This window comes from Mastigoproctus giganteus, chromosome 6 (genome assembly GCF_048544385.1).
Source record: "Mastigoproctus giganteus isolate SK-2022 chromosome 6, ASM4854438v1, whole genome shotgun sequence".
Classification (NCBI taxonomy): Eukaryota; Metazoa; Arthropoda; class Arachnida; order Uropygi; family Thelyphonidae; genus Mastigoproctus; species Mastigoproctus giganteus.
Genome location: NC_143580.1, coordinates 76,657,283 through 76,680,238, shown reverse-complemented (window position 1 = coordinate 76,680,238; position 22,956 = coordinate 76,657,283). Strand labels below are relative to the sequence as shown.

Below are 22,956 nucleotides of genomic sequence, written 5' to 3'. Positions count from 1 at the left end.
TCAACATGTCAACATCACCAAGCAGTCTACTTCAGTCTGTTTCAGCTGCTCACTGCCACCGCAAATGGTAAAACAGCAATTTATGAAGCCACAAGATGTGGTCATCTTCTCTCTTAAGTCAAAATTTAATTTGATAGTATGCTATGCCTATGTTTCTGAAATGGTGAAGAATTCCACTCTACTTGCCCCACCCCAACTGTCAGGCACCCAGAAGGACAAATGTTATAGGAATATCATTAGCCAACTGCAGTTTATACAAGAAAATATTAATGTAAATGTAAATAAACATCCTCAAGGAGACAGTGATGCCAACATTGAGCATCATATTTAGTATTAGCATTAGCACATGATGCAAGAAAACAAGCTTATATAGCATCAGCCAAAAAAACAAAAAAAAAAAAAAAAACACACGATCTTCTCATTTCACCTATCCACTTGCTCCAATTGTTTGTCTAGTTCTGCCTTGAATCTGTTTAAGCTATCAACTTCTATATGACAGATGGAAGTTTGTTCCAGCAATCAACCACCTGCTGGTAAAAGGCAAACTTCCACACTTCTATTCTACAACTGTCTTTCCTCAGTTTGAATCTATGCCTCCTCAGGTTTGTAATCTGAGCAAGAGGAAGAATCCCATCAGCATTAAGCCTGCTGAATCCATTCAAGGCCTTATACATCTCAATCAGATCACCTCACAGGTGCCTAGTCTCCAGAAGATGCAATTTGAAGAATTTAAGCCTTTCTTCATAAGAGCATCCCTTTGTTCCCTTCACCAGTCTTGTTGCTCTTCTCTGTACTCATTCTAGCAACTCTACAGCCTTCTTAAAATGAGACTTTCAGACCCGTATGCAGTACTCAAGGTGTGGCCTGACCATTGCCTTATACAAGGGGATAATTACCTCCTTATCCCTGCTAGAAAAATTCCTGTATATCATTGAAGACACCATGAGCTACTCTTGCAGACTGTCTCCACTGCTCAGAAAACTTCATATCTGCTTGCACAATTACCCCAGGTCCTTTTCACTGTCTACCACTGTCAGTGTAGTACCACACAGTTCATACATTACTCTGCAGTTACTGCTTCCCATATGCAGTAACTTGTCAATGTTAAACTTCAGTTGCCACCTTTCAGCCCATTTGCTCAACTTTCCTAGATCCTGTTGCAGCAGCGTACTGACAGTACGCTGCTGCAACAGGATCTAGGAAACAACCCTGCCGACCTTTGTATCATCTGCAAACTTGGACATTAAGCCAGATATACCATCATCAGTATCATTGATGATACTGATGATGAAAACAACAATGGACCCAACACTGAACCCTGGGGGACTCAGCTAATAACATTAGTCCACGAAGAGCAGTGTCCATTGATTACCACCCTGTCTTCTTTCACTCAACTATCCATTTATCCATAGCAGCAATTTGCCTCCAATGCCACAATGCTCCAATTTGTGCGGCAGTCTTCCATGTGCAATAGTATCAAAAGCCTTTCTACGATCCAAATATATGATATCAAAATTATTCCTTGCATCCAGTTCCTTTGTGACTACATCATAGTATCCAACTAAATTGGTCAGACAAGACTTCCCCTTAACAAACCCATGCTGTCTGAGCTATAACTGAAGTCTTGTCTAGTGATCTTGCAATGCTTCTTTAACCAGTGCCTCCATTAATTTTCCTGGACCAGAAGTTAAACTAACAGGTCTGTAATTACCTGTGTCTCCACTTGATCCTCCTTTGTGGATTGGGGTCACATTTGCACATCTCCAGTCCATGGGCACCTCACCTGAGTCCAAGGAGGCTCACATAATTATGGCTAAGGGTTTGCTTACTTCCTTTGCTGCCTCCTTGAATATAACTGGATAGATTCCATCCACCCCAGTGCCTTTCTTATGTTTATTTTCAACAAAATCTCTTCCACCTTATTCTCGCTTACTGCCAGAGTTTAATACACCTCTGGCATGCCCCTCCCTGAATAACTCCTCATGTGTGAATGTAGATGCAAAATATTCATTTAGTTTAGTATTAGTAACGGCCGCATGGTGCAAGAAAGCCTATGGCTTATGCTGCACCAGCCAAAAAAAAAAAAAAAATCCGAACAAAACAATGATAAAAACAAAAAAAAATAAATAATAAATAAATAAATAAAATAAATAACTAAATAATAATAATTAATAAATAAAATAAAAAATAAATAAAAAGGAAATTAAACCTATCATCCTATGCGCTTCCCTTACCCGAAAGTACTATCCAGTTTGTTAGCTACCTGAGCACAATCATCAACAGTTGAACCATTGATATCAAGTGGACCAATCTGATTCATCCCCTTGCTTCTAGAGTTTACATAAGTAAAGAACTCTTTGCTGTTTTCCTTTGCATCCTTTGCCAAAGATTTCTTGTAATCTGCCTTTGCCTGCCTAACCTCCTTTGTGACTTGGTTACAGTCCAGTTTATATCTGTCGTAGGCTTCTGAGTTACCTGTTAATTTATATGTATCCCATGCATTTTTTTTTCTGTCTGCTGTTCATGCTGGATATCATCCAGCATGAACAACAGATAGAAAAAATCTTCTTCCTCCAAAAAAAAAAATCTTCTTCTACAAAGCTGGATGGGCCATCTAGCAAACTGCTGTTCATGCTGGATATCATTCAGCATGAACAGCAGTTTGCTAGATGGCCCAACCAGCTTTGTAGAAGAAGATTATGTGAACTTATTCAAACTCATTTTATGTATTATATGTATATGTAGTTTGGCCACATGGTCTGTGCATGTCAAAAATCCTTCCCGAAAGCTGACTCACCAATATAAAAAAAGTTGTTTACTAAAATGATCCTGTACAATAGTATGGAAAGAAAGTTCAAAAGTAGTATCAAAGAAAAAAAACATCACAAATAAAATTGCACTTACATTTAAAAGTTTTTCTTTTTCTTTTCAAGTGAAACACCTTTTTTAATTGTCAGTAATTAATATAATTTATTTCTTATCATTAGTGATTTAAGATTTTATTGTAAAGTGCAAATGTATTTTTCTCTTCTGAGTCTATTGTTATGGGGCAGATATGTAAGATGGAAGTTATTTGCAAAATTTCATTAGTGTTTTTAGATTTCTGTAGGAAGTATGTTTGGGAAATTTATTAACTTTAGACAAATTATTTTTAAATTTAAATTCCCTGTACCTCAATTTATAAACAGATTATTTTATTAAGAATGTTCTTCTTTTTGAAATTTTCTTGATTAAAAAAATTGAGAAAAATTTGGAAAAATATTACATGACTTTTTTTTTTTAACTGCACTAACGTTGCATTTGGTTTAATTGAATTTCGGTGAAATATTTTTTTATACCCTTTCATTAACTCGTAACCAGGCATGCCAGTGTGTTTTTTAGGCATCTCAAATGCATTTTGTTAAATGAGGTAAAAAGTTACCCCATTTATAATCTTAAAAATTGGCAAGAAATAATTTGTAATTGTTCACTTCTTTTGATGCCATCGTTATTTTTGATTTATTATGAACAATTGTTAAAAATTCATTTTTATATTAAAAAAAATATTTTTAATTATAAAAAAAAAAACACCCTCTGCAGCACTTCAGACATGTTTTTTGCACTTCTCTTATCTAACTAGTTTGAATATTATCTCCCTTATTACCTAGACTGGCAATGGGCAAAATGTTAATTGAAAAACTTGTATGTTTCAACAAGTTATGCTAGCCAGTTTCTTTTGTGTTGTGAATGAAGCCAGAGTGTATAATGATTGGACATGCTGCCATAAAATCCAAAGCACACATGCTTCAATAATTGTATGTGAGAGATTCCATTGATTTTAAATTCATGTTTTTCATCACATGCATATAATTATCAAGAATAGGCATAATTTGGTCCTGCATTTTTCTTGTTTTCATGATAACTAAGAGAGAAATTTCTGGAATTTTCAGTGGAGTAATCTAAAGAAGCACTTTTTGAAAGGGTATTGGGAGTTTTAGGTGTGTGTGTTGAATAAACAAGAGCATAAAATCACTGAAATCGTGTAGGATATTGAAGACCTTACTGTGCCTGGTTACGGATTAATCTAGATCATGCCTTTTTTTCATAAGGATTGTAACTCGGAGTCATTTTTTTTTCTTATAAAAATGTATTTAATGCAGGTAACAGCAGAAATTGTTCCTATGGGTCAATGTGTAATGCATAATTCTTGCCAGGTTAGTATATTAGGCATGACTGAGCTAGCCTGTGCTTATAATGGACCACCAAAGCCTTTACCTCAAGAGTATGCTGAATTACTTAAAGATACTTGCCCTGACTTATCTACAGGTATGTCTCAAATATCTGTTTCTCTCTTTTTTATACAGGTGTAAAATAAAATTTGTAAAAGGTTCCATGTTTATGTTCTTTCATGGGCTAGTGGATTGACTAAGTTGATTGGGGTTAACTAAACTTCATGGGGATCATTTTGACCACTGCATTTTTTAGCTCTCTTTTGACGTGAAACCAATCTGTTTAGCTAGTTGAACACAACCCATATTTTGCAAAAATTGTTTTTGCAGTTTCTCTGTTTAACAACATGGTTAAATGACATTAAGGTTAATATACCTTCATCAATATTGTTGATAAATATACAAAACAACAATGGGCCCAACACCAAATCCTGAGGGACACCACTAATAACATTAGTCCACATAGAGCAGATTACCCATTGACCACCACTCTCTGTCTTTTCCTACCCGACCATCCTTTTACTCATTGTAGCAACTTGCCCTTAATGCTATACTGCTCCAATTTGTACAGTAGTCTTCCATGTGCAACAGTATCAAAAGCTTTTCTGAAATCCAAGTATATGATATCAAAATTATTTTTTGCATCCAGTTCCTTTGTGACCATATCACAGTAGCCAATCAAATTGGTCAGACAAGACTTCCCCTTGACAAACTCATGCTGCAGTTTTGTCTAAATGATCCTGCAATGCTTCTTTAACCAGTGACTCCATTATTTTCCTTGGAACAGAAGTCAAACTAACAGGTCTGTAGTTACTTGTGTCATCCTTTGATCCCCCTTTGTGAATTGGAGATACATTTGCACATCTCCAGTCTGTGGGGACTTCTCCTGAGTACAAGGATGCTTTCATAATTATGGCTGAGGGTTTGCTTACTTCCTTTGCCACCTCCTTTCATATAACTGGATAGATCCCATCTACCACAGGTGCCTTTCTTATGTTTATCTTCAACAATTTCTCCTCCACTTTGCTCTCAGTTATTAAAAAAATCATTCAATTCCCCATCAGAGTCTGATAAACATCTGGCCCTCTCCTCTTTGAATAACTCCTCATGTGTGAATGTTACTTCCTCGAATGCTTCCCAGTTAGAATTTACTGTTGGTAACATCATCAGTTGGTCCCACTTTATAGAACCTAAAAATTCTCTGAGACCACTGTAGCCTTTACGAAAGCAAAAACCCTTCCCTTTACCTCTGATGGTAGTTATGTCTTTAAGTAAATTCCACATCAGTATACACTGTGATCACTGCTACCTAGTATTTCCTTTATCAGTAAATTCTTAATGCCTGAATAATCACTGCTGATAATCAGATGAAGAGTGTTACTCCTCCCTCTTGTTGCCTAACTAACATGAAGCTGTAGAAAATAATAATAATAAAACAATCATCTAATAAATCCACAAAAGCCTTGCTAGTGTGCAAGTGACCAACCCACAAGTTCCAGTCTCTATCTGAGAAGTTAAAATCCCCCATTATAAGACACTATGATTTACTGGCCCACTCTATTTCTCTTTATAATTGTTATTTGTACTCATGAGAGTTATTAGTCCTATAAAAAAAACTCCTACCCTCATTTTTGCTTTCTCAGTGCTTATGTCACACCAAATTGACTCAGCATTGCACTGTCCATCTATGTCAACTGGATGCCTTTCCTTAGATTTTATGTGTTTCTTAACTAACAGCATAACCCCTTCTCCCTTCCTATCCTGTCTGTCCTTTCTGTACACATTGTACTCCCCAAATTCCAATTCTGCATCCCTTATATCTGAGTGGCACCAAGCCTCTGATATCCCAACAATGTCCATCTTGGATGTCTTAACAAGCACTTCAAATTCATCAAATTTGTTTACTATACTCCTTGCACTGGTTTACATGCAAGTATACATGCACCTGTTTTTACTCTTAGTTACTCTAGCACAGCTTATTTACTTGTTTTGTGACCTCCAGCCGTTCCTGAAATCCCCAGCAACTGACTTTTTTCCAATAGAAGCAGTGCAAGAATCATTTTCACCTCTGCCTGCAGCTGCTGTTAACCTATTAGTCTGTGAATCCCCAAGCTAGCAGTTTTCCAACCCATCTAACATTGCCTCGATAGCTTCAGCAAATATTCTTGCACACTTTCTATTTAAGTGTATCCCATCCCTGTAGAAGCAATCTCTCCTGTTAACAAGCACAGACCAGGCTGAGAAAAATTCTTCCCCTTGAGCCTTGCACAATCTCTCTACAGCTAAATTGATCAATAAGACTCTCATCATATACTCCTTCCTATCGTGTCTGGGCAGGATTGCAGACACTTTCAAATTTAACCCTAACTCGCAACTTGTTTTCAGCATTGACTTATAATTGCTTAATAAATCTACTGATCTCCTACACTTAATGTCATTAGTGCCAACGTATACAACGATATCACCTTTTGTGCCCTTAAAAGATGATATCTGCTCTACAACATCATCAACTTTTGCTCCTGGCAGACTTACCCTGATTTTATTCCATCTATCCTTTTTGCACAATATATTTCCCATTTCCCTGACAATTGACTCACCAACAATAACTAGCTCCTGTTTTACCAGTGCATTCTGCCCTGAAGGTTGCGACTGTGTTGCTTGGTGCATAAGAGTGTGCTCTGGCATTGAGTTGGGCAGCTGAGAACTTTATTGGCCCCCATTTTAATTCCTTCAAGGGCATCCATCCGACTCTTCAAGTTCTCATCAGTTCCCCCCAGAATGCTGAGTTGGCACCTAATTTCTTCACATTCTCTGCACCTACAAAGACATCTTCCATGGCTAGATGTCCTGTTCGAGAGAGATCCGCAAACATGTCGCATTTTGCACATTTATTTTAGACTGCAGTGCGTTGGAGAATAGTCCCCTATGGTTCTGCGAACCACAGCAGTTTTGCTACTTTGCGAAGTTTCTGCTCTAGTCTGGGGCATGATTTCCATTTAAATACAATTTAGTTAACAATAAAAATTAAAAGGATTTATAAATTTAATTGATTAATTGCCAATATTATACTAAGCTAACAGATTCCTACTACAGCCCTACGTAATACGCTATCTAGTTTTATGTTATACCTTACGCTATCTAGTTTTACATTATGCCTTACGCTATCAGGTTCGAGATATAGTAATGCTATTCTGTATCGATACTACACAGTGACAGCAAGTTTTGCCCGATACTAATAACCCACAAAATCTCTATCTAAGTTCAAAATAAACTAAGTATTGTAACTAGTAATATAAAGCTACTTCTAGAAAATAAATTAATATGCCAGTTTAGTGAATAAAATGGTAAAGTTCGTAGTGACCTCTCCTGATTCCAGGGATAAAGTTTTTTTTTTTTTATAATTTTCCTACTTTAACTAACTTTTTTTGATACTATCCAACTATTGGTCCTGATCATGTTGGATAAGAGGACTTCTACTGCACATCAGTTCTACCTGCCTGATTGTCCAGAGTATGAACGTTAAATTTATTTATGATATTAGAAACTAATGTGCCTTATAAATCCAAAAGCATAACAAAAACAAAGGTTGTTGTTTTGTTTTCAGTATTGTTTCAGCATTATTATGCCCATTTCTTCTCTGGTTATGTGTTATTATTATTATTATTAGCCATATGGTACAAGGAAGCCTGAGGCTTATGCTGCACCAGCCAAAAAAAAAATTCCCGAGTTACCCCCTGTGTGTGTGTGTGTGAGAGAGAAGAATGATGATATCCAGCTTTCCCGAGTTACCCCCTGTGTGTGTGTGTGTGTGTGTGTGTGAGAGAGAGAGAGAGAGAGAGAGAGAGAAGTAGAAGGCATCACCAAGAAAGAGAAGAATGATGATATCCAGCTCAGAACCCTGGGTTTGCCAAGCCCATACTCACCAAATGTGAGACCCCGGGGTAATTCTTTCATATTTTAGTGGAACAGTAATGGTAAAAGTGCTTTTTACTACATGTTTTAGATGATTGAAAAGAGAAACAAAGTGAGGCAGTCCCTGAACTGGTGGAGTGAAAAAGAAATGTCTATATGTGGAAGAAAGAGTCATTTGCCCATTGTAAGGAGTATTATTTGAGAAGAGCTATAGTCAGACTATTGCTCTTACTGCATAAGAGTTGATGCTTCCTACCAATGGGATGGGAACAACAACTCTTGCCATTTTGGAAATTGGTATAACATCGCTTATGGAAGTGAGAAATATTGCTGCAAGCTGGGAAGGTATCAAAAAATCCACTGTGAAGGGGTGTTGGAGAAAACATTTCATGCATAGCTTGTCCATAATTATGAAGTTTGCAAGAAAATGTCACAAAGGAAATTTTAGATGTGGCAAAACACTGCAACCTTGAAAGTGGAAACTGAAGATGTAAATGAGTTGTCAAAAGAAGACCTTTTGACAACAGTTTGATTGATTTGCAGGCACAAATGCAAAATGAAGAATGATAGTGATGATGAAATCTTCAGTAACCGTTCACAGAGTCTTAGTCTCAGCTGTTTATGAGAAATCGTGATGAAGAGGGAGAGTAGAGTCTCTCTTGAAAGAAGTGGTAATGTTGTCACTGTTTATTAAAATATTCTTTATGATGAAAAGAAGGCAACTTATCAGGTTTATTTGTTTGAATTTTCAAACAGGATTAGTTTATTATGCATGTACAGTAATTGTCTTTATTCATGTTCAGTTTAAAAAAAAAATCACATTGGCAAATTTTCTAGACATACCTTGGCAAGTGACATGAGTTTATATAAGAATTTAATGTAAATTCGGTTAATGTTTGGTTTCCCAAGGACCCATTGCATATGTTAACTGAGTGGTAGGTATATATCCATCTGCTAAGGGCAGGATGTGCAATCAAGCATAACTTTCTCCATGCCCTCCCTCAACTTCATGGGATGTAGATTGATATACCCTACTCTTCTTATAATATGCTCTTCTCTGCTCCAAACTTGTTCCCAGATGTATGCCTCTGCTAGAGATAGCATGCTTCAGTGGTTAGAACCAGTCCTCATTAGGCTAATAGGCTTTCCACTGGAGATGTCATCTCCAGTGGAACATCTCCAGTGAATTTGTACATGTCATCTCTAAATTGATGAATGGATGTTTGAAGCAGATGAATCAGCTTTGTCCCCTAGGCATAAGCAGCAGTTGTCTTTGCAATATGCTATTAAAATGAAGGCCCCAAGTGCCAAGCATTAGTTTCCAAGTAATTTCTAGTACGATTTTATAGTGTTTCTTTAAGGTGAGTACTAGCATTTTTTTATAAATCCTTCTCTACTTGCAGTGTTACTGCTGACCACTCACGTTACTGCCTCCCTCACTAGCCGATCACTACTACACCTTCTAACCCTATTTACAGCATTACTGCTACCTGTGCTAGCAATGTGCTGCTCTCCTTATCCTGATTGCTAGTTGGCACCACTCCTGCCTCCACGTGGCAGGGCCGGTGACTTGGGCGAAGAAAGTCCCTCTTCCAGGGCTAAAGGCAATTTAATAAAAATTTGTGAAAAATCAAATTTTCTTTCTTGATTTTTGAAAAAAACCTGATGTGGTATCAAACAGAAGTCATTTTAGAAATCAACATTAGAAATTGATTCAGAAACTCCCTTTTCTGAGAAACATTAGTAAATTTTCTTTTCAAAATGTAGTGTTATCATTGTACTGGCCAGTAATATCATAATATCATTTCACTTGATATAGACAGACAGACACACTGCATTGGCTAACCAAAGTAGCATGTTCGCTAGTTTGCACTAGCGAAAACTCATTTTTCTGGACTAGTTTTTTGCAATAAAGCTGGAATAAAGTAGTAATTCTGCTATTATATAGTGATCCCTCTGTTAATTAGTTGGCAGTACATGGGTTATTCACAGAGAGGGAATCTTAACAGATAATGAATAGCAGGTGATATTTTTAAATGTGATTATCAACACCAGAAAAAAATGTGCATTAAGATCTGTTTAGAGATGAACAAAATTCTTGCCAACAATTATAACAACATATGAGACAAGGGAATACTATGTATTTGTTTCTTGTATTAATGGTTATAAAGTATTCCCTTTGCATGCTAGGACAAAATTTTTATTGACTTACACTTGCTTTAATATTTAACATAATTCTGAAATAGCAGAATTATAATCATCTCTGATTATAATTCTGAGAAATATTAGTAAATTAGTACTAATGTAGCAGAGTAGTAGTAGTGGCATGTGATGCAAGAAAGCAAGTGTATGAGCTTATGCAGCATCAGCCAAAAAAAAAAAAATAAATAAAAATAACAAAACAATCCCCTCTAAATATTTTTAGCATTAGCATTAGTAGAGGCATATGATGCAAGAAAGCAAGCTTATTCAGCATCAGCCAAAAAAAAAAAAAAAAAAAACACAACCACTACTCCCATTTCACCCCTCCGTTCGTTCGAAATACCTGTCCAGCTGAGCCTTAAATTTGTTTAGGCTATCAACTTCAACAACAAGTGATGGAAGTCTATTCCACAAACCAACTGCCCGCTGGCTAAAGGCAAATTTCCGCACATCTATCTGACATCCGTCCTTCCTCAATTTGAATTTATGCCCTCTCAGGTGATTATTCTGAGCAAGAGGAAGAATCCCATCGGCATTGAGCATGCTCAAGCCATTCAAAGCCTTATACACCTCTATCAGATCACCTCGCCGATGCCTAGTCTCCAGACTCTGTAATTTGCAAAACTTAAGCCTTTCTTCGTAAGAGCAACCCTTTGTTCCATTCACTAATCTTGTTGCCCTTCTCTGTACTCGTTCCAGCAGCTCTACATCTTTCTTGAAATGAGGCCTCCAGACCTGTATACAGTACTCAAGGTTTGGCCTGACCATTGCCTCATACAACGGAATAATCACCTCCTTATCCCTGCTAGAAAAATTCCTGTATACCATTGATAAGACACCATGAGCTACTCTTGCAGCCCGTTTGCACTGCGCAGAGAACTTCATATCTGCCTGCACAATTACCTCCAGGTCCTTTTCATTCTCTACCACTGTCAGTGTAGTACCACAGAGTTGATACGTTTCTCTGGGGTTGCTGTTTCCCATATGTAGTACTTTACATTTGTCAATGTTAAGCTTCATTTGCCACCTCTCAGTTCATCTGCTCAACCTTTCCAGATCCTGTTGCAGCAGCATAGCGTTAGTAGTGTCCTTAACAACCCTGCCAACTTTTGTATCGACTGCAAACTTGGACATTAAGCTTGATATACCATCATCAATATCATTTATAAATACAGAAAACAACAATGGACTCAACACTGAACCCTGAGGGACTCCACTAATAACATTAGCCCACGATGAGCAGTGTCCATTGATTACCACTCTCTGTCTTCTGCCACTCAACCATCCCTTATTCCATAGCAGCAATTTGCCTCCAATGCCACACTGCTCCAATTTGTGCAGCAATATATAATATCAAAGTTATTCCCTGCATCCAGTTCTTTTGTGACTACATCATAGTATCCAATCAAATTGGTCAGACAAGTCTGACTCAACAGTGCACTGTTCATCTATATCAACTGGATTCACTTCTTTTGATTTTATGTTTTTCTTAATTAACAGCATAACACCTCCTCCCTTCCTATCCTTTCTGTACACATTGTACTCCCCAAATTTCAGTTCTGCATTCCTTATATCTGTGTGACACCACGTCTCTGCTATCCGAACAGTATCCTCCTTTGATGTCTTGACCAACACTTCAAATTCATCAAATTTATTTACTATACTTCTAGTATTGGTATACATGCAAGTATACATGTACATATTCTTATTCTTAGTTACCCTAACACATCCCATATACCCACCTGTTTCACGATGACTGCCATCAGTCCCTGAAACCCCCAAAGACCCTTGCTCCACGCCACTGCTCATTATAATAGAAGTAGTGCAAGAATCATCTACACCTCTGAGTAGATGATTCTTGCACTACTTCTATTATAATGAGCAGTGGCGTGGAGCGAGGGTCTTTATAATAGAAGTAGTGCAAGAATCATCTACACCTCTGTGTGTGGCTACTTTTAACCTTTTAGGCTGGGAATCCCCCCAAGCTAGCAGTTTTCCGACCCACCTAACACTGCCTCGATAGCATCATCTACACAGAAGAATCATCTACACAGAGGTGTAGATGATTCTTGCACTACTTCTATTATAATGAGCAGTGGCGTGGAGCGAGGGTCTTTATAATAGAAGTAGTGCAAGAATCATCTACACCTCTGTGTGTGGCTACTTTTAACCTTTTAGGCTGGGAATCCCCCCCCCCAAGCTAGCAGTTTTCCGACCCACCTAACACTGCCTCGATAGCATCAGCAAGTATTCTTGCACCCTTTCTATTTAAGTGTATCCCATCCCTGTAGAAGCGGTCTCTCCTGTTAACAAGCACAGACCAGGCTGAAAAAAATTTTACCCCTTGAGCCTTGCACATTTCCATCAGGGCCGAATTGATTGACTAGGCTCTCATCATGTACTCCCTCCTATTAACCCTAATTCATGACTTTTTTGCTACATTGACCTGTACTTGTTAAGTAAATCTGCAGATCTCCTACTCTTAATGTCATTGGTGTCAACATGTACAGCAATATCACTCTTTGTGCCCTTAAAAATGATATATGCTTTACAATGTCATAAACTTTTGCCCCTGGCAGACATACCCTGGTCCTATTCCATCTATCCTTTTTACACAATATATTCCCCGTCTCCCTGACAATAGAGCCACTGACGATAACTGACTCCTGCGGGACCAGTGCATTCTGCCTTGGAGATTGCCGCTGTGTTGCCTGATGCCCAGGAGTGAGCTCTGGAATTGAGTTGGGCAGCTGAGATCTAGATGGGCTCCTCATATTAATTTCTTTGAGGGCATCTACCCTACACCTGAAGCTCTCACTCATTAGAATGCTGAGTTGACGCCTAATTTCTAGACACTCTCTGCACCTGCCACACAAAAACATCTTCCTTGGCTAGATCATGTTCCGTTCCAGATAGTTCGGCAAACATTTCACAAGTTGCACATTTTTTTAGGCTGTGATGTGTTGGAGAATCACCCCCCCCCCTCAGTTCTCCCCCGAGTCACAGCACTCCTGCCACTTTTTGCCCGTTGCTTTTCTGCTCTATCTGGGGCATGATATTTTAAATTAATAAGATCAATAAATTGAATTAATTAATTGTCAATACTACACTATCTAATAGAATCCTAAATGCTGGGATTTGAATTATGCTATATAATTTTATGTTAAAGCTACCTAGTTACCACAATTAAAAATTTGAATTCCTTACCGCTCTATACAAAAACAATGGCTGCAAGATTCGAACAAAAAAAAAGTTGTTTTACGTATATTAAGTAGTATTATACAAAAACTCTTGTTATCTAAATTAAAAATAAAAATAACTACCGTATCTAGAACTATATGGCCACTTATAAAGTTCAATATAAAATAAAAATTAGTTAAATAAAATGGCAAACACTTATCGCTTTTTCGGAGCCTGTAATTCACAGCTGTAATTTTTAAAGAGAGACAGCGCCCTCTGTTTCTCAGACCCTGGGCATGCCAAGCCCTTACTCACCAGATGTGAACCCCAGGGGCCCACATCTGGTGAGTATGGGCTTGGCACACCCAGGGTCCTGAGCTGAATATCATCATTCTTCTCTTTCTTCGTGATTTCCTTCTACCTCTCTCTCTCTCTCTCTCTCTCTCTCTCTCTCTCTCACACACACACACACACACACACACACACACACACACACACACACACACACACACACACACACACACACACACACACACACACACACACACAGGGTAACTCAAATTTCTTTTGGCTGGTGCAACATAAGCCTCAGATTTATTGCATTTCATAATAAGAATTTATAAGAATATAATAATAAGAATTTACAGTTCTTTTACAAATGGTTACTCAAATAAGACAGAGTGGTCACTGGGCACAATTCTTCTTGGGTTAATGTTATTAATAGATTCTCCCAGGTTTCAGTACTGGGCCTGTTGTTGTTTTCTATATTTGTTAATGACATTGATGAAGGCATAATAGGCTTAATGTCTAAGTTTGCAGATGATACAAAAGTTGGCTGTGTGGATAATCACAGTAATCAAAGTATGCTACCACAAAAAGATCTAGACAAATTAGGCAGATTTGATGAGAAGTGGTAATTGAAGTTTAATATCAACAAATGCTAGGTGCTTCATATGGGGAGCAGTAATCCTGGATTAACGTACTAACTGTGTGGTACTACAGTCAAAGTAGTGGAAAATGAAAAAAGATGTTGGGGTAATTATGCAGTCAGATATGAAGTTCTCTGAGTAGTGCAGACAGGTCCCTAGGATAGCCCATGGGTTTTTGCCAGCAATAGACAGGAATTTTGTAGACAGGTGAGAGGGTGATTATCCCATTGTATAAGGTAATGGTTTGGCCACGTCTTGAGTACTGCATATACATCTGGAAGTCTCATTTTAGGAAGGATGTAGATTTGTTGAAACAAGTGCAGAAAAGAGGAACAAGATTATTGAGGGGGAGCAGAAGGGTGCTTTTACTAGGAAAGGCTTCAGTTTTGCAGTTAGGCACCTGAGAGGAGAGCTGATTGAGATGTTTAAGGCTTTGAATGCATTGAGTAAGCTCAATGCTGATGGAATCCTTCCTCTTTTTCAGGGAACATAAATTCCCCCTGAGAAAGGGGCACATGAGGCATAAATTCAAACTGAGGAAGGATGGGTTAAAGGATAGATGTTTAGAAGTTTGCTTTCAGCCAGTGGGTGACTGATTGTTGGAACAAACTCCCATCTGGTGGGTAGCTTGACTTCAAGGAACTAGCTTGAATTCAAGGAAAAATTAGACAAACTGTTAAGAATTAGACAAAGAAGGGATGGACAGGTGATATGGGAAGTGTTGGGTTTTTTCCCCCTTCTGCTGATGCTGTTGTAAGCTTGTTGCATGATGCTAAATACTAAAGCATTTGGTTTTTTCTTTCATATCTAATTTGAAATTTTGTATTTTCTTTGCTTAATTTAAAACACCATTGATTTTTTTTTTTTTTTTTTTTTTCCAGATAAGGATTTAAATATTTGCTGTGATTATGAGCAGCTTAAAGGGTTAGCATTTCATATGAAGTTAGCTGGAGGATTAGGACTGAAGAGATGCCCATCTTGTATGAGAAACATAAGGAAGCTCTTTTGTGCAATGAGTTGTTCACCTCAGCAGAGTCTCTTCTTAAATGTGACACGAACTGAAAACATGAGAGATGGAAGACAGAAAGTTAAAGAAATAGATTACTATTTCTCTGGCCAGTAAGTAACTGTTTTTGATTTTTTTGTTGTAAAATGACCCTGACAAAATCTTAATAGGGATAATCAGATAATGCATCAGCAGCCTTTTACCCTTTGTGATCATTATATGAAAACACTCTCTTCAAATGTCATTAAATTGCTCTGACATATAATGCTAAGAAAACTGCAGAAATAGTTCATTAGAAAGAAGCAGAGTTTTTTTCTTTTTTAAATAATTAGAGCATTTAAGTGTAATGAATGTTTCATTTAGTAAAATTGAATCTCCATGCTTGACAGTGGCATTGCAAGTTCAACTGGGAAAAGCACTATACTGAAGAGACATTTTTGAGTGTACTTACCACGTAGTTTTTGACAAATGACCCAAGGGGTCCCTGAATAATCCTCTTACATGGTGCTGCTCTGTGTTGAAATAGATAGAAATGATTTTTTAGAATCATATTACCTTTGTATTACATTTTTGAATTTTTTTTTAATTTGTGAAACTAAAATTCCCAAAGATAAATGATTAAACACAATTAAAATGTGATAAAAAAAGCTTTCATCTGCCTGGTCCTCATTTTGTCAGAAACTATAAAGTGCTACCATCTGAAACAACCAAGGGATATAGCATTTCAATAACATCTAAATCTGCCAAAGGTGTGGGTTGAAGGGTGGTGGTCTTATGCTGTGCACACCACTAATAGACAAAGTATGTACCTAGTGAAGGCAGAAAACATAGAGGCCTAGGCTGAAATTTTTCAAAGATCACTCCCCATCCCCACACACATCAAAAATCACCCCCATCCCTAAATACAAAGGGAAATATTCTGAACTGGGTGGAAGGTTCGTGACTATTTCAGAAATACCAGTGAACTATCATATACTATTCATGATAATAATTGCAGAGGTGTGGTTCTGCCCTCATAGGATTGGCTATCTCTCAAAGAGATATGGAAGAGGAATCCTTTCTAAGAGTGGGCAGCATTTTGCTTAAAAATATTGCAAAGTGTGTAGGTGGAGAGAACAAATGTGCAGGAATTTCTGTGCATTTGTTCTTATCTACAAAAATATTTCAAAATCACTTTTTTTTGAATATTCTTGAATAAAGAATATTCCCAAAAAAAGTTAAAAGGAATAAAAGTTGAAGCCTTATGAAAGATATTCTCTTTGGCTGTTAGTAAAAATTAGTTTGTGTGTGTGTGTGTGTGGGTTATCAGTTTTACACTGTGAAGTGAGCATGGTGCCACCTCTACCTGAAAAGTGTGGTGTGCAGCTTGTTTAAGTGCACCTGCTACATGCGTTCTTTCTTTTAGCTAGTTTTGACTAACAACCCAAGGGGATTCCCTGTATACACAATGAGGTTCCCTAAGTACTGGTAGAATAAGAGCTACCAGTACTTAACTTTAAAATTATAAAATAGTTAATGCTATTTTTGACCTTGAGAATGCTGCGCACTAAAAACTGCACAGGTAATTAATTACATAGGTCATTTCCTGATTAGATATTGATCAGTGCGTTTCAACTGGTGTGTCTTTTATGTAGAAAAGATTTGACTTACTTTGTCATACCTCTGAATTTTATGTAGAAAAGCAGGGACAGGTATCAGCGAGCAAAGCGAGCAGGGTTGGAGCTCCCTAGTTATTATACTTAACTCACTTTTTTTGGAAAATGCTCTTGTTTATGTTTTATGCTTTTATACAGGTTTTTTTTTTTAATAAATAACGCATTAAATTTCACACACACACACACACACACACACACACACACACACACACACACACACACACACACATATATATATATAGTTTTAATAGGTTTCTTTTGGTATTTCTACAAGTAATTATAATTAATTGTGTATGATTTATGGACTACAACTACAGGAATACCTCGCATATCGCAGTTTTGAAAAGCATGGGTTTCACTATAGCGCAGTTTACAAATTGAAAAAAAATTAACTGCTTTACGCACCAATACATTTGATATGTATTATAATGCTAGCACGTAGGCCAATGCGTTATGGATTCAAGGCCATTCTGACTGTTGTCGAAATTCCCATTATATACAGACTCTGCTTTCATACATTAGTAAACACTCTAGATTCCGAGCGGTGAGGTTGTTGATTGTGCGTAAGCTGTACAAATATTTTTCGCTGTGTATTTTTATTAAAAATTATTTTTTAAAAACATTACACCTTTATACGCAAATATGAGTGGAAAGAAGAAATGTAATGACACTGAGTGTTCTTCTAGATCCAAACATCAAACGAGGTATGAAAGTAAGGCAGGCGTTGCAAAATGACATTCGATGTTATAAAGAGATGTATGCAGATAAAAAGAAAAAAAACTGTGCAAGCTAAGCTGATCAGTTATTTTTCAAAATAAAAATACAGTACATACTTCACTTATATTCTTTTGGTATGTACATACTGCAATAAAAATCATTTCTACTATACTTACTAGTATTTTTCATTTTTATCATTTTAGTTCCTTTTTTTGCAAGAACTTTGTGTGCATCAATTTATAGTAAACAAACACCTATATATTTTTGCAACTTGACCCATATAATCAAATTGTCGGAACACATTACATTAAAATACATACTAATAATACCTCGATCAGCACGGTTTTGCATAGTACGGTATTTTTTTGGCACGAATTAACCGCGCTATGCGAGGTATTTCCGTACTGGCAAAGCAATTGAACTCCATGAACTTAATGAATGTGCTGTTAAGTATGTATATGGGTTAGGAAAGACTTCCTGGACAGTATTAAAAAAAAAAAATCTGAATATAACTCAGTGAATCTACAGAATATATAATTAGAATTCAATACTAATGATTAAAAGTATGAATTAAATATATATGAGGTATGTTGTTTGTATACCATACAATTTCAATGGCATATAAAAATTGAAAGGAAAAGCAACAATATTGGGTCCTCAGTTTCTGTAGTAAACAGTATGCAGGTAATGATACAGGGTGATTCGTAAATAATTCAACATATATAACCTGTCTCTGGATTAGTGGCCACCCAAATCCCCAGATATATAACACCAGGCAACTTCTTCTTTGGGGATATATCAAGAATCACATGCTTGCACCACATCTTCCTCGCAGTCTTAAGGATATGAAGAAACGTATTGTGGCTGCCATTTCAACCAATGATGGTGATAGCCTACAAAGGGTCTGATATGAATTACAAACTTCTTTACAATTACAAGCAAATTTCAAAGGTCACCTGGATACTTACCTGTGTGAGGAGGGAAGCATATAATTTGTGTTTTTTTATCTACTTGATTGTTTTTTTTTTTTTTGTTTTTTTTTCCAATGCAGCAAAAGCCTGTGGCTTCTTTGCACTATATGGCATATACTATTACTGCTAATTAGACTACAGGGTTAATGTGTGCCGTATATATGAGGGGTTCATATTGAGCATTTTTAAGATTATAGAAATAACTGTGATAGTTTTCGAGTGTTCAGGGTGAATAGTTTCAAAAAATTATTACTTAGTAACTAAGTTATATATGAACATTTGTAGTCAAAACCAATATGTAAATGAACTATCACAGATTATTTCTATAATCTTACAAATGCACAATAATTGATGCACAATAATTAATTGACACAGGATTGATGTGTGCCCTCATGTCATGTGGCACACATCAATCCTGTAGTCTAATTCATCCCAGACCAAATTTTTGAAAGTATTCAATTCTTTAGTAAATTAGAAAGGTTTAGTTTTTTTGCTTTTTATTATAAAGGATAGTAGCCTAAAGGTGTGCGGAATGATTATCATTATTGGATGCATACAGATTTATGCTGACCCAGCAAACAACCAGATTAGCATTAGCAAGGGCACATGATGCAAGAAAACAGCTTATATATAGCATCAGCCAAAAAAAAAAAAAAACCCCTTATTTCACCCATCCCATCGCTCCAAATGTTTGTCAAGTTCTGCCTTGAATCTGTTTAAGCTATCAACTTCTTCAATGACAGATGGAAGTTTGTTCCAGAAATCAACCACCCGCTGGCTAAAGGCAAACTTCCACACATCTATCCTACAACTGTCTTTCCTCAATTTGAATTTATGCCCTCTCAGGTGATTATTCTGAAATGGTTTGAGCATTGAGCATGCTCAAACCATTCAAGGCTTTATACACCTCAATCAGATCACCTCGCAGGTGCCTAGTCTCCAGACACTGTAATTTGCGAAACTTAAGCCTTTCTTCGTAAGAGAAACCCTTTGTTTTGTTCACTAATCTTGTTGCCCTTCTCTGTACTTGTTCCAACAGCTCTACATCCTTCTTAAAATGAGGCCTCCAGACCTGTATACAGTACTCAAGGTGTGGCCTGACCATTGCTTTATACAAGGGGATAATCACCTCCTTATCCCTGCTAGAAAAATTCCTTTTCTAGTAGGTGAAAAGAATACTAAAAAAAATAAACATGCAATGAAATAAAGTAAAATAAAAATAAATTAAAACTTGACTGCTTTCAAGTGGAGGAAGAATGGGGTGGAATTTGCCTCAGTGTAGTCTGTGCTTGTTAACAGCAGAGACTGCTTCTACAGGGATGGGATAAACTTCTATAGGAAGGGTGCAAGAATATTTCTGATGCTATCGAGGCAGTGTTACGTGGGTCAGAAAACTAGTAGTTTTGAGTTATTCACACTAATAGATTAACAGTAGCCGCAGGCAGAGGTTGAGAGTGATTCTTGCACTGCTTCTATTGGAATGAGCAGCAGCATGGAAATCAAGTTGCTGAGATTTCAAGAACTGCTGAGAGTCATCATGGAACATGTAAATACGTGGGTCATGTTAGTGTAAATAAGAGTAAGAACAGGTGAATGTATAGTTGCATGTACACCAATGCTAGGAGTATAGTAAATAAATTTGATGAATTTGAAGACATCAAAGGTGGATGTTGTTGGGATATCAGAGACGTGGTATTACACAGATATAATGAATGCAGAATTGGAATTTGAGAAGTACAGTGTGTACAGAAAGAACAGACAGGATAGGAAGGGAGGAGGGGTTATGCTGTTAGTTAAGAAACAACACAAATTCTAAGGCAGTGTATCCAATTGACATGAGTGGACAGTGCAATGTTGAGTCAGTTTGTTGTGACATAAACATGGGTGAAAGCAAAAATGAATGTAGGAGTGTGTTATAGGCCTAATGACTGTTATGAGTACAATGAACAACTGTGTAGAGAAATAAAGTTGGCCAGTAAATCAGAATATCTTATAATGGTGGATTTTAATCTCTCAGATATTGACTGGAACTTGTGGGTTGGTCACTTGCACACTAGCAGGACTTTTGTAGATATTTCATGCTGCTGTTCTACAGCAGCAGCATGTTCAAGAGGCAACCAGAGGGAATGATACTCTTGATCTGATTCTCAGCAGTGAATAATCATACATTAGGAATCTGCAGATAAAGAAACTATTAAGTGGCAGTGATCAAATTGTACTGATGCGGGATTTAATTAAAGATGTAACTACCGACAGGGGCAAAGGGAAGGGTTTTTGCTTTTGTAAAGCTGACTGGTGGTCTCAGACCGTTTTTTTATTATTATTATTATTATTATTATTACTACTAGCCATATAGTGCAAGGAAGCCTGAGGCTTATGCTGCACCAGCCAAAAAAAAAATTTCCGAGTTGCCCAGAGAGAGTGAAGTAGAAGGGAATCACCAAGAAACAGAAGAATGGTGATATCCAGCTCAGGACCCTGGGTGTGCCAAGCCCATACTCACCAGATGTGAGCCCCTGGGGTTTTTAAATTCTATACAGTGGGACAAACAGACAATAAATGGGAAGTGTTCAAGGAATTAATCTTGGAAGCTACTAGGCTTTTCATACCAACTAAGAAATACTGTTCAAGGTTTAGGCCTGAATAGATGTCAGATGAACTAATGACACTTGTGGCATAGGAGAGATATGCATGGGCTGCATATAAATTATCAGGTAACACAGGAACCTATGGTAGATATAAGTTGGCTGTGATCAAGTCACAAAGGAGTTTAGGCAAGCAAAGGCAGATTACAAGAAATCTTTGGGAAAGAATGCAAAGAAAAACAGCAAAGACTTCTTTGTTTATGTAAACTCTAGAAGGAATGGGATGAATCAGATTTGTCCACTTGATATCTGTGGTTCGACTCCTGATGATCCTGCTTACGTGGCTGACAAACTGAATGAGTGTTTTTGCATCTACATTCACACGTGACCAATTTTTTAGGGTAGTGGAGGCCAGATGTTTATCAACTCTGACAGGGAACTAAATGATTTTGTAATAAATGAGAGGAAAGTTGAAAAGAAATTGTTGAAGTTAAACATAAGAAATGCACCTGGAGTGGATGAGATCCATCCAATTATATTAATGGAGGTAACGAAGTAAGTAAGAATACCAAGAATACCCTTAGCCATAATTATGAGAGCATAGTTGAACTCAGAGAGGTCCTCATGGACTGGAGATGTCCAAATGTATCTCGAATTCACAAAGGGGGATCAAAGGGTGGCACGAGTAATTACAGACCTGCTAGTTGAACTTTTGTTCCGGGGAAATTAATGGAGGCACTGGTTAAAGAAGCACTGCAGGATCATCTAGACAACACTTCGGTTATAGTTCGGACATAGCATATGTTTGTTAAGGGGAAGTTTTGTCTGACCAATTTGATTGGATACTATGATGTGGTCACAAAGGAACTGGATGCAAAAAATCATTTTGATATCATATACTTGGATTTCAGAAAAGCTTTTGATACTGTTGCACATGATAGACTGCTGTATAAATTGGAGCAGTATGCCATTCAGGGCAAGTTGCTGCTGTGGATAAAGGGATGGTTGTGTGGGAGAAGACAGAGAGTGGTAATTAATGGACACTGTCCTTCATTGATTAATATTATTTGTGGAGTCCCCCAGTGTTCGGTATTGGGCCCATTGTTGTTTTTTATATTTATCAATGATATTGATGATGGTATATCAGGCTTAATTTTCAAGTTTGCAGACTATACGACAGTTGACGGAGTTCTTAATGACATTAACGACAGTATGCTACTGCAACAAGATCTAGAAAAACTGGGAAGATGGGCAGAGAGGTGGCAACTGAAGTTTAATATTGACAAATGCAAAGTACTGCGTATGCATAGCAGTAACCCCAGAGTAACATATCAACTCTGTGTTACTGCACTCAGGGTAGTGGAGAATGAAAAAGACCAAGGGGTAATTATGCAGTCAGATATGATGTTCTTTGAGCAATGCAGACATGCTGCCAGGACAGGTTATGTGGTTTTTGTGAATGATGTACAGGAATTATACTAGCAGAGATAAGGAGGTGATTATCCCATTGTACATACCACTGGTTTGACCACCCCTTGGATACTGCATACAGATCTAGAGGCCTCATTTTAGGAAGGATGTAGATCTTGTG

General features: G+C 37.3%; 1 protein-coding gene across 1 annotated transcript in view; it reads left to right on the top strand.

Annotated features, from left to right (window-relative positions):
* LOC150084418 (NPC intracellular cholesterol transporter 1-like) overlaps positions 1-22,956 on the top strand; it is a 594,638-nt gene that overhangs the window by 184,028 nt on the left and 387,654 nt on the right. Inside the window, exons 7-8 of the mRNA XM_090376055.1 lie at positions 4,140-4,305; positions 15,313-15,550. Coding sequence (XP_090232181.1) covers positions 4,140-4,305; positions 15,313-15,550 — 404 coding nt within the window. The remainder of the gene's footprint in view (positions 1-4,139; positions 4,306-15,312; positions 15,551-22,956) is intronic.